This window comes from Nicotiana tabacum, chromosome 2 (assembly GCF_000715075.1).
Source record: "Nicotiana tabacum cultivar K326 chromosome 2, ASM71507v2, whole genome shotgun sequence".
Lineage (NCBI taxonomy): Eukaryota > Viridiplantae > Streptophyta > Magnoliopsida > Solanales > Solanaceae > Nicotiana > Nicotiana tabacum.
In genome coordinates, this window is record NC_134081.1 from 86,175,986 (window position 1) to 86,188,505 (window position 12,520).

General features: G+C 35.3%; 1 protein-coding gene across 1 annotated transcript; it reads left to right on the top strand.

Annotated features, from left to right (window-relative positions):
* Positions 1–332: 332 nt before the first annotated feature.
* Positions 333–11,144, top strand: LOC107822541 (MLO-like protein 11). The gene is made up of 15 exons (XM_016649097.2): positions 333–951; positions 1,443–1,500; positions 1,615–1,841; positions 2,052–2,168; positions 3,214–3,274; positions 4,615–4,709; positions 5,942–6,016; positions 6,808–6,893; positions 7,127–7,176; positions 7,282–7,322; positions 7,809–7,979; positions 8,084–8,119; positions 8,869–8,936; positions 9,045–9,105; positions 10,400–11,144. The coding sequence occupies exons 1-15, from the start codon at positions 826–828 to the stop codon at positions 10,802–10,804; spliced, it is 1,677 nt and encodes a 558-aa protein (XP_016504583.1). The 5' UTR covers positions 333–825; the 3' UTR covers positions 10,805–11,144.
* The last annotated feature ends 1,376 nt before the right edge of the window (positions 11,145–12,520 follow it).

Genomic DNA, 12,520 nt, shown 5'->3' on the forward strand with positions numbered 1-12,520 from the left:
TCCTGTCCTCCAGCTCATTTCTTTTCCAACCTTTCCCTTTTTAATTCGACTTAAATTATATACTTAGTAAAGTAGTATACAATGTAATAAGTATATAATATTATTTACACTATCAATATATTTTACTTTATTATAATAAATAGTTTTAATATTTATTGGAAAGTTTTGCCTACAATCAAAGAGCTTGTTTGTACAAGTACAATCAATACATAAAATTTAAACTCTTTTTTATTTGGTACTCACTTCCCACAATTTTGTTTGTCTTTTTTGGTTATCTTCTGGAGTACTTGCCCATTTTTATTTCTTTAACATTTCCTAAAAGGCATCCCTTCAGTCAACATTTGCTATTTTAAGTTCAGAAAACCCATAAAGACTGGACCTTTCTGTTCTCAGTGAAAGAGTAGCTGTTTATGTGTATGTTCTCATTAGTTTCAGGAATCATTTTATTACCTCATTATTATTAAGTGGGTCTTAGCTCTAGACATCAAATCAAATCTATTATAGTGTTGCATTTGGCACATCTGTTAGGTTACTGGCACAAATCAACAACACCCTTTTTCTTGCTGGACTTCATAATTTTTGCAAATTGAACACATCTTTTTTGAAAGTTTCAGTCTCTATTGGAAAAAGTTCAGAGTTTCTCCTCTACTTAGTAGGTAATGTGAAAAGGTTTAAGTAGAGGACAATGCAAGAAAGTTTTGATTTTTATGTCAGGAGTACTTCCCAATCATGTGGATTGCAAGAAAGTTGTAATTTTTATGTAATTGGTGGTAGAGTTTGATTCAATTGTGGGATAGATCAATTTGAAATTTTTTTTCACTGGGAATGGAAGAAGGTAACAAAGAACTTCGGTCATTGGCCTTGACACCAACATGGTCTGTTGCTTCTGTATTGACTATATTTGTTGCTGTTTCACTCCTTGTCGAGCGATCCATCCACCGCTTATCTAATGTAAGCACAATTGCTCCTTTGATTTCTACCCTTCTTCACTTTAGTAGTTTTGTTAGTTTTATTGGAACATTGCTCTAGGACTAATTTTTTGTTTGATTTTTGGGTTAGTGCTATTCTCAGGCTTATTGAAGAGGTTGGGGGGATGTTATAAGAATAAGAGGTTCTCTCTGTGACCAGTAGGAAGGGTCTAAGTATTCATCAGTAGTTCTTGGTCATATACAAATTTGCTTTTGATTGCTGAAACTGCTTAAACATTGAGGAACTTATCCTAGATTTTCTGGTCTTGGATAGTTGCTCATATTTAACAAGCCCCATTTTAAATTCCAGGTGGAAAGAGAAATATAGGGAACAAATGCGCAACTTCTTTCTTTTCAAGATCATAATATTTGTTGAAACAATTTTGTTGTATTTGGTTGATTATGTTTCTTGTAGCACGGATGATTATGTCTTTAAAAACTAACTACTTAACTTTTATTACTTTCTCATGTCAGTGGTTGCAGAAAACCAATAGAAAGCCATTGTTTGCAGCTGTCGAGAAAATGAAAGAAGGTACTCTGTGTTGAAAAAATTTGGAAAAGTCTCTTTGAAATTTGGAGTCCTCTCATTCCATCCCCCAAAGCATTGTTTTTCGTGTCATAACCGTTTTCAATGTTTGGCATACAGAGTTGATGCTTCTTGGATTCATTTCTCTCCTACTCACGGCAACTTCCAGCATCATATCTAGTACTTGCATACCGTCAAAGTTTTACAATAATGTATTTGCTCCATGTACAAAGTCTGAAGTTGATGAAGAAATGGAGAATAAAGATTTGAAGGAGCGTAAACTTTTGATGGCTTTTACTCTTCAGAGGAGAGTATTAAATACCTTCAATCAAAACACCTGCGGAGAGGTAAATTTGATTTTCCATGTGGCATATTAGACCATTATTTCAATATCTTGTTCGATTCTATTTCTGTTTCCATAATATGGATCTGCAACTGGCATCCTCAGAAATATGTACCTACAACTGATTATCTTACAAAAAGGAAATAACTCTTAAGTTTTCTAAAATTGTTTCTGAAGTAGTAGTGTCAATAATCTGAGTCTAACATCTTGTCAGAATCATGAACCATTTGTATCATATGAAGGCCTAGAGCAGCTGCACCGCTTCATCTTCGTCATGGCCATTACTCATATATCTTACAGCTGCTTGACAATGCTGCTGGCGATTGTTAAGGTAGTATTATCTATTTTACTTGAACCTTGCTAAACAAATGCACATTGTGTTGATGAAATCTTTAAAGTCCAGTTTTTTTTTTTTTTTGTATATGTTAATCTAATTGTCCATGCTTTTCCGAGTGGCTAGTTTGATTGGACGTAAAAGTAATTTGTGATGTATTGATCTGGCTTGCAAAGTCTACAGTCATATAAAAAAAAACTACAATCATATATGATGGTAATACAATACATCCTCACTTATTTCCCCTTCACTTAGTACCTTGTGGACCGAAGATTTCTGCTTGAGTTCCTGATATTCTTAGGGATTGCTTGGTTAAACGGTTAGGAAAGATATACTCTGCATAAAATAATAAAATATTTTGTTAGAGGGATTAGGAAAAATAATCCCTGCATAACTAATGTAGCGCTTGGTTGGTCGTATAAGAAAAAGTAATCCCTGCATTACTAATACAGCTTTTGATTTGCTGTATTAAAGCATAATACTCACATTAAGTTATGTTGGAATATATGTAATAAAATGCAGGAGAGAATTTGAAATAAGAATGTGCATTATCAATACTGAGATATAATGTACTTATTCTATGTCTTAAGTCTGGGTCCTTTTGCTAATATTGGTTATGAGGAAATATGTCCATTCAAAAGTTGCACTGGTCTACAAATATGTAACAATATCTGTTTGAACATTGTCCTCATACAAGATTTGCTGCTCTTATTTCGACATTTAAGCATATCATCTCTAGCAGTTTCATTCACTCTGCAGCCAAGCTCGTCTTTGATTTTACATTAGGTGAACATCCGATTGTCTATATTGAAATTGGTGAATGTCATGCCATATTGGCTATAATCCAGAGTTTCATTTCTTTATCACTTCCTAATTGTGTTAGCTACTAGCCACTTCCTTGCAGAAGTAGCCATTTATCTGTGAAATACCTCTTTTTGATCTTTATCCTCATTATTATCACTGCTCTCTTCTTGTTTTCTTCTGTGTTTCCTCTTCACATGTTCTTCATTGCTAGCTGACTGATAACTGAAAATTTGGCCAGATCCACAGTTGGAGGAAATGGGAAGATCAAGCTCAAATGGACAGACATGATGTGCTAACCGGTAAGCTATACTTGCATATGATTTGTCAAAATGTAATCTTGTTCTCTAGCTTCTACCATTTGTGGTTTCCTTGTAATCATCGTGGATAAAAGCTGCTTATTTTTTGGGGTAAGGAAAATCTGCTGATTTTAAATTCTTATTTTAACAAGAGATGCAATTTTAAATGTGTTCAGAACTAGAAAGCAAAAGCCTTTGTATAGTTTATCTAAAAGGAATTATAAGGCCTTTGTACTAGAAAGAAAGTCAGCTGTGTCAAGAACCATGCATGTGTTATGATGGAGATGGAGCAAGGCAAATTAGCAGTTTAATGTATGACCCTTTGTACTGTAAGTATAATTTGGATTCTGATAACTGGAATAGTTCTGGCTAATTCAGGGCTAGACGTTGCTCTACATGATACTTATTATGTGGTTGTACATTTCCATTATGTACTTTCTATGGGAGCCGTTTTTGCTTTATTTGCATGATTTCACTATTGGGTAGGTAAAATCTTTGGTCGGACATACCCTGAAACTTTAGGTCAAATCCATTTTTGGATCACTTTTTTCGGGGAATCTTCAGAGACTCTACTCACTCTTGAGAATGTACATGCATAAGCTGATGTCTAAAGTGAGTATTTGGAAACAACCCGAAAGTTAAAGAAAGCTGATGGCTTTCCCTCGACTTGGTGAAGTTCTCCTTATTCTAATTTAAGATCAACTAAAGAAGAGTATCAAGGGTTCATCTTTCATGTAACTGTAGAAAGGTGAACTGGTTCTCTCACTGTCTTTTTTATAAACCCTTGTATTCAGTAGGACTAGATCCAAGTTTAAAGATACATCTTCATATCGTCATAAGAATTGAAGCAAGCTGGAGAAAGGCCATTACAGATTTGATTAGACCAAAGCAGAGAACCAGTGTTATTAAAGTTGGAAAATCATACTGAGTTTTGGGTTAATCTACCTACTGCTAGTGTCCAAGATCAGTGCCTTCCAGTTAATAGTAGATGTGGTAACATGCTCTATTCTTGAGAGTTCTTCACAGGACAAGGTATGTGTCTAAATTGGACACTGCTTGGACTTGCAGATCAAGTAAGATCGGATAGAGCCATAGAGAATTGATTATTATCTCATATTTTTCTCCTTCACTTTGCTTCTGTGCTTCTGTTTATCTGTATTTATACTTCAGTACCTGCTTGGTATTCATTGAAGAGATCAGCGATTTATTCTTCTAGAAATATGTCTTAAAACCTCAATTTGTGCCCCTTTGAATGGCTTAATGGGGAGAAATCCATCATGCTCTCTATCTTTGATAAAACTGAAAAAAGCTAGTAAAATAAACTGAATTTTTTTCCACTGCAGAAATTTCTAGAGCCAAGACATTCCGAAGGCAGTCGACTTTTGTCAGAGTTCACACATCAAGTCCTCTTGCCAGGAATCATTTCCTTGTTTGGGTGGTTAGTTCTCTTCTTACATATTTCATACTAGCCCTCACATAATTTCATTCTCCAAAATAAATAAATAAAAGCATTTCCTCTTTAATAGTTAAGCTTTTGGATGAGGTGGTTCACACAATTATGTGGTATACTACTCTGGATTTGAATCTAACCAGTAACCACCACTTATTTTCAAAGTATCCCACGTGCTTGGCTCAAGAAAAAGGGGAAAAAGTTGCAGACTTTAAAATGTAAATAAAGAAAAAGGGGCCACGTTGCCGACCTAAAGTAAATAAGTAGGTGTATTCCTCTCCAACAACTTAAGTTTTCTAGACGAGGCATTTCACACAATTCAACAAATTTGATTAACGATGGATTTAATTATTCAATATCTATATCATTTCTCTCGTGAAACAAAATAACAACGGATTTTAGTTAATTGATTTTTTTTTTAAAATAGGTACAAATACAAGCCTTAAACTTTTCAAAACTATAGTATTTCGTTTTGAGGATTTTGTTATTATCTTTTTTACTACAATTTTTTTACATTTTATTTTTGGATATTAGGTTTTCTAGTTAAGGTATTAAATTGAAAGTTAAGTCCGAAAGAGGGCATGTACAAATCTAACCAAAGGAGCTCGTTAAGTGCGAAAGAGGAGTTTGAGTGCTTAGATTACTGTAAAAACATATAAGGGCTTGCATGATACTATGGACTTGAGGGCTTGTATTATCATTTTCCCTTTAAATTGTGATTTCCAATCTTCTAATTGTCTATTTATTAGCATTTTCTTGATTAAAGGTTTTTTGGCTGTGAGTTTGTATTATCATTTTCCCTTTAAATTGTGATTTTCAATCTTCAAATTGTCTATTTATTAGCATTTTCATGAATAAAGTTTTTTTGGCTGTGATTTCCCTCTCTATGGGTACTTCTCTTGACAAGCACTACTATGTTTACTTAAATAAATTTTCTTTTAAAACACATTTGTGTATCTAACTGATAAATGCTTTTTGAGACATTTCATTCTTCATTTTACTTTCTGCTCTCAATCAATAATATTTCAGTTGCAATCAATGGTTAACAAGAGGCGCAATGATGACAATACCAATCTAGCAACACAATATACATCCAATAATGTCCACCAATATTTGTTGCAATGTATCTAAAGTTACTTGTATTGACTTACTCTCTTTCTTTTTCTTTTTCTTTTTAAGATTGACATATAACCCTTGTATATTTCTATCAAATTTTGCAGACCTGTTTCTTTCGGCAGTTTGGCCGCTCAGTTGTTCGTGCCGATTACCTTACTCTACGCAAGGGTTTTATCACGGTATGGATCCAAGACAACTTGTAAAACCATGTAGTGAAAAAAGTTAGTGAGACATGATGTTGAATGCGTGCATTTGTCTGCATGCAAGAGGGAAGAGGAGAGAGAACTTGAAACATTTTCAAGCAAGAACCACTTCCCTTTAATAACCAGGAAAAAAAGAACTAATCACTTGCAAAAGATGAAGTAAAATATTCTAATGCTTTTGAAGGCAGTCTTGCAAAGTAACTTAAAATTCAAAAAGTAGTTAGGATGTGGAATTTCTTAGTCTAGGTTTGAGGAAATTACCAGGTCAAAAAAGGACTCAGTCTGATGATTAGAAGAAGCAGTCATAGCACAGTGTAATGAGCAGGAAATTTCAAATAGATGATAAACAACAACAACAACAACAATATGAATCCTCATTTCTTTCGTTAGGCTCAACTTTTATCGTCATCATGCCAAAATAAATTATGAGTAGTAGTGAACACGCACACACACACACACACACTGAACATAAATTTTATATATATATATATAATGGTAATAATAATACAATTGATGCACACTATCAAGAATGGAACACTTCCTTTCATAGCTAGACATGAAACTTACCCTGTGCTCGTTTATCCAAAAGATTAGAATGCTATATAACAAGTCCGGTTCATTACGGGCTCTATTTTAGGGATCTTTTCTGAGTTATCTTCATGTTTGTATCACTGATTTTCTTTTCCATCACAAGAGTGTCTCTTGATAAGATAGAGATTTCTGTTATAGATTACTAGTTACGACCTTTCTCCTCTTATTCATGGCAGAATCACAACCTTACATCAAACTATGATTTTCACAGCTATATGATTCGCTCAATGGAAGAAGAATTTCAAAGAATAGTTGGTGTAAGGTAAGCATATAAAGTACTCCTTTCACATTTTTCATACCTCTTCTTGACTAGGCAGAGAGTTAAAAAGTTGTTTAAAGAGAAGTGGTCCCAAATGTGGAGAGAAGTTGATTTTGATTAGTTCTAAGATTTGATGAAAAAGTGGATCTCATATAATACAACAATCTTTCTTTCTTTCCATCATTAGTTTCTTGATTTAAACTTTCTGTCATAACTTTTTTGATGTATATTTGTAGTGGCCCTCTCTGGGGATTTGTGGTGGGTTTTATGCTGTTCAACGTGAAAGGTACTGCGTCCTCCATTCCTTGGTTTTTGGTCATTAGATAAGCTTGCATTTTCTGCTTCCCAACAATTGTTGTAAATGAATGACCAATTGAACTTCAACATGCAGGATCAAATCTGTATTTCTGGATAGCGTTAATTCCTATCATTGTAAGTGCTTCCACTGAAATTCTATTGTGCGATTCTTAATATATGCATGAATATGTTTGTGTATATAAAAGTAAAACAATGCCTATTTCCTTTTTCTCTTATTCCTTCTGGAGTAGTCGCCTTTCTTAATTTAGGACTTATAGTGGGTTACAAGCATATCGGTTGCACGGTTTCTTTTTCAGGAGATACACTTGGATTAAGCCCTTCAGCCACGTAATGTTTTATTTCCCCCAATGAGAGATATTGAAAGATTAACTGGGATAGAAGAGGACTATAGTTGAGTTAACATACATATATGTGATAGAACATATGCTTGCTTTAGCTAGAGGGTGAAAATAATTTGCAGTACTGTAGCCCAAACATTAAAATCTCCTCCTTGGGATAGTAAGATATTTATCTCTTCCCTTACATTCTGAATTATTTGTATATTAACTTATGGACGTGGTAATATGATAGAGATAGTCGTTCACTTGTGCTTCTGTGCAGCTTGTCCTACTCGTGGGTACAAAACTGCAGCATGTAATCGCAACCTTGGCATTGGAGAGTGCCGGATTTACTGGCTCATTCTCAAGGGCAAAGTTAAAACCACGAGATGAACTTTTCTGGTTCAAGAAACCAGAATTACTTTTGTCCTTGATTCATTTTGTCCTTTTTCAGGTTTGTTTTATTTTCATACTTCAATTGTTAATTGTTTTGACTATCTACTAACATAGTTTAATGACTATATATTCTAACTTGTTTTTGCATGCTTATTTTTGCAGAATGCATTTGAGCTAGCTTCATTTTTTTGGTTCTGGGTATTCACTGTTCCCTTTCTTGTAGCTTAATTTTTCTATAACTTAGAACTTTCATTTAATACCTGGTCAAAGCATTTTCCTTTTAACTGTATTAACATTCTTGATCTTTAGCATTTGACATTGTCAAATTTTCTGCAAATACTAATACTTGTTTCTTTTTAACTCAAATCCTTTCTTAGAGTTGAATGAAACGACGTTTTCTCCCTGAAATAATTTCTTAACATTGAGGGCTTTTTTCCCTTCACCTGTGGATCTCGCTAATACAATCTCCTATAGTTTTACTAATAGAAGCGTGCGCACAGTACTGGAACACTGGGGTGAACACCCGTTCTTTTTCCATTTTTGTTGTCATTTGCTCAACAAAAAAACGCAATTTTTTTTATTTTTGTAAGTCAAAAATATTCTTTTTCTTCTGTGTATATAACCCTTGGATTATCAAAATCTTGTCTGAGTGTTCTTCTGAAAAACTGTAAATATCCTTGCTTCAAGTTAGTAATGCAGTATTTCCAAATTTCATTTGACTCTTGTCACCAGGAACCAATAGACACCTTGTGTTTTCTGTCATTGATAATTTCTCTCTCAGTGCACCCTCAGTGTTTTGGGATCCTATAAGCTGATTTTTCACAAAATATTCTGTATCCTGTGAGCTTGAATAATATGTTCTACCACATGCATATGTTGTTTCTATGTGTAGTAGACACTAATATTCTGAATGTCTGAGTTTCGACAATGTTACATTTTTATTCCAGTGGCAATTTGGGTATAACTCATGCTTCATAAAGAATCACACACTTGTGTATCTACGACTAATTATGGGGTATGTGTAATTACAAACTGTATTTTTATCTCTTATTTAAGGTTTTACATTGTTACCAATGTATATCTGTTTAGCACAATTGTTTGAGCTTGTGCTGTTGTCACCCAGGTTTGCTGGACAATTCCTTTGCAGTTATAGCACCTTGCCACTCTATGCTCTGGTTACACAGGTATATGTCATGACGGATATAACCTAAATTAAGAAGTCAGAATTAAGTATGATATTCTCTTTAACTTTCCATTTTGCATAATATTACCTCTCTGACCTTCTACAATATTCTCATAACCTTCTTAAGGTTTATGGACTACATGGTTAAATCCCTTCCAGAATAATTAAACTTGGTTAGAAGACAAAACTGCTCTGGAGTGGACTTGTTCTTCCCTCGTCTTTCTTCCTCTCTTCCTTTTTTTTAAAATTTTAATTTTCGATTCTAGTTCTTTTTTCTTCTTCCACATGACAAACGAACACTATAGATTGGGAGACAGCAGAGACTGGAGTAGGTGAGGAAAAAAGGGGGGTGATGGCACAGGGGAAAGGGAAGGGGCTTTACTTTTTTCTATTCTCTTTAGGTATATGTTAAATCATGAAAGGTTATTTTCTGTCTAAAATGTGGTACTTCAAAGTGGCGATGGATGTTATGAGATCAAGGTAATCGTCCTCATAAAATCTTCTTGATCATCCTAAAAGGTGGTAGAAGTGAACAATTGTAAACATTAAGCTTTATAAACTACTGCACAACCTGGTTCACTTTCCTAATTACATCCATGATTTAAGTCTGATCCTTAGCTCATTTTGCTTCCAAAAGAACTTGAAGATAAACCAACATAATGATTGTGACGGCCAACAGTCTGAGTTATTAAGCTGCGCCTGAAGTTCATTTTTTCCTGTATCTTTATATGGGTAATTCATGGCTGAAGAAAGGAACAAGTCCATTATTTGTGGTCTTGTTTAGGAAGTTGAATGGCACTGAAGTCAAAAGTAAAAAAATATTCATAACACAAGGATGATGAGTTTAATTCTTGTGTTTCTAGTTACTTGTATTCTGAACAAGTCTCTAGGTCATGTATACATCAGACATTCCAAATTGTAGATGTACTGCTCTTATGCTGTGACCTGTGAAGTAAATTCTTTATAAACAATTCTTCTTTTCTTTATAAAAAAGTAAATTCTTTTCTATCTTCACTAAATATTGTGATGTCTACATGTAGTTCATCATGTTAGTCTTCTACCAATGGAGGGTGCTTGAAAAGTAAATTCTGTTTTATAATACTTGTCTGCATTGCTAATTTCTGGCCATTTAGCATATGATCTAATGCAATTCACCTTGCTAATAACTCTGCACGTTGCACATCCTCATTGAACTTCCGAATAATTTTCATGGACTAATAAATGAGCTTGTAGTTGTTCATATTTTCACTAGCCAAGAGCAAAGCTTTGAGCATGCTATACTGTCTCCTTTGCAGATGGGTACAAACTATAAGGCTGCATTGATTCCACAGCGAATAAGAGAAACGATCCATGGATGGGGAAAGGCAGCAAGAAGGAAAAGGAGGATGCGCATGTACCCAGATGATTCAACTGTGCGCACTGATACAAGCACAGTGATTTCACTCGAGGAATACGATAACCAGTTGGTTGATAGCCCTCGAACAGTCCATGGTGCAGATACTGAAATTGAGCTACAGCCGCCATCAATTGTCACGGATGATCATCATTCAGTAACAATTAACGAAACTTCAAGTCGTGTTGGTACTCCTCTCCTTCGGCCCTGTGCCTCTATTTCTTCCGCAGCTTCCCCAAGATTTCCACATGAAGTATTAGCAAGATCATCTTCAATGCCTGCTAGAGGAGATTTGGGTAAAGATTAACCGCCACAGCAAAGTTGAACATGACATGGAGTTGGTGTTAATACTTTTGCAGGCTGTTTAACTTGGCATATAACAATATACTTGGAAAATGCTTACATGTGAATGTGTATCAAAGAAAATCTGCAGATAGTAAAGAATAGTTTTTATAGTTACAAAAATATTTTCTCTCAAACGCTTTATATAACCGCTGTTTCTCTATCTAGTTTCCCTTGTACAATCAGTTAGACGTATGAGATGGCTAGGTAAGATGGAGCACCTTAAAGCTTGCATTGCTTATTTTTTCCCTTAAATAGTTAACGGTTCAACTTATATACCATTAGTTTAAAGAATTTTTACATTATCCGTGTATTTTAACTTGTTGCAGTAGGTAATTTACCTTATTTTTATGGTTACGAATTTCATTTTTTTTGGATGATTACATACTACTTTGACGATCTGACATAGTAAAACTCTTTTTATACTGTCTCTATATAAAATAGAAGTTAAACAAGTCACAAACTCGAGATACTATGGTTCAATTGGACTTGCAAGCTTGTATTTCACAATCGATGTATTTGTCAATCCTGTATGATTTCCAATAGTCATAACATTCATAGAGACTACAAAGTAGAAGAACCAGTACATACTGTATTATTAAGGATGCTTAGAGACAAGCATCTTTATTAACGAAGGTGCCATTATTAGTAAAGGCTAAAGCCTTGGCCTATGCAGGTGTCAGCTTAACTGCTCCAAATTAGTCATGTTTCTCAAAATTGGGTGACACTTGTTCCTCCCTGTTTCCATTTTCTTGATCACCACCATCTTGCTTTTCCTTGTCAGTCTGCTTTGCATTCCCAACAATACAGCCAAAACCTGGTGGCTGACATCCATAAGGGCAAGGATATTGGATTGGTGGAGTTGGGCAATTGCATACTCCACCAGGAACACCAATTCCAGGGGTGTGAATCCACCCCGGAGTTCCTGGTTGGTTACAATTTCCACTTCCACAAGAGCCACCGTAGCCGCCGCCTCCTCCACCACCTCCGCCTCCTCCACAAGGAACACCAATTCCAGGGGGAATATACCCTGGAATTCCTGGTTGGTTACAATTTCCACTTCCACAAGAGCTACCATAGCTGCCGCCACCTCCACCACCACCTCCTCCACCTCCGCCTCCGCCTCCTCCTCCACCACCGCCTCCTCCGTTGTTATTGCCATCGCTTCCCCAACCCCAACCAAAGCCTCCACCACCGCTAGACGGTTTTGTCACTCCATTGGGGTTTTGGGTGTTTTCTGGTTTCTCGGCTTTTGTGGGTTCCAGGAGGACTCTATGAGCAGAGCCAAGGCTTAAACTAATGAAGAGCCATAAAATTAAGGGAATACATCTTTGAGAAGCCATTGTGGCGATAAATAAAGTAGTGAATTGGAAATGCTTCTTTTGCATGAAATCCCACTGGACTCATCTGTACTTATAGCTTGCTAAATGCATGCGAAAATTCATCTTGAAAGAAACACCCTTGACATTGCTCTAGCATTACGGGAGTCATCAACCTTGCATGGATACAATATAGTGTAAGCTATATGTCACCATTATTGCCGCTAGTCGTCAACCTTGCATATATATTTGTTCTTTTTTAGATCTTTTTTCTTTCATGATCAACAAGCACAAGACATACAATTTGACAAACGAGATTCCTCAGCCTCTAACTCAGATCACCGTCAGAAAGGAATTTTAAA

What these genes read in the sequence shown, in the direction of transcription:
- LOC107822541 (XM_016649097.2), top strand. Translation starts at nt 826, where the DNA reads ATGGAAGAAGGTAACAAAGAACTTCGGTCATTGGCCTTGACACCAACA. An exon ending in ATCAAAACACCTGCGGAGAG is followed by an intron (nt 1,842 to 2,051) that starts GTAAATTTGATT and finishes ACATCTTGTCAG; the next exon opens with AATCATGAACCATTTGTATC. An exon ending in TGCTGCTGGCGATTGTTAAG is followed by an intron (nt 2,169 to 3,213) that starts GTAGTATTATCT and finishes AAATTTGGCCAG; the next exon opens with ATCCACAGTTGGAGGAAATG.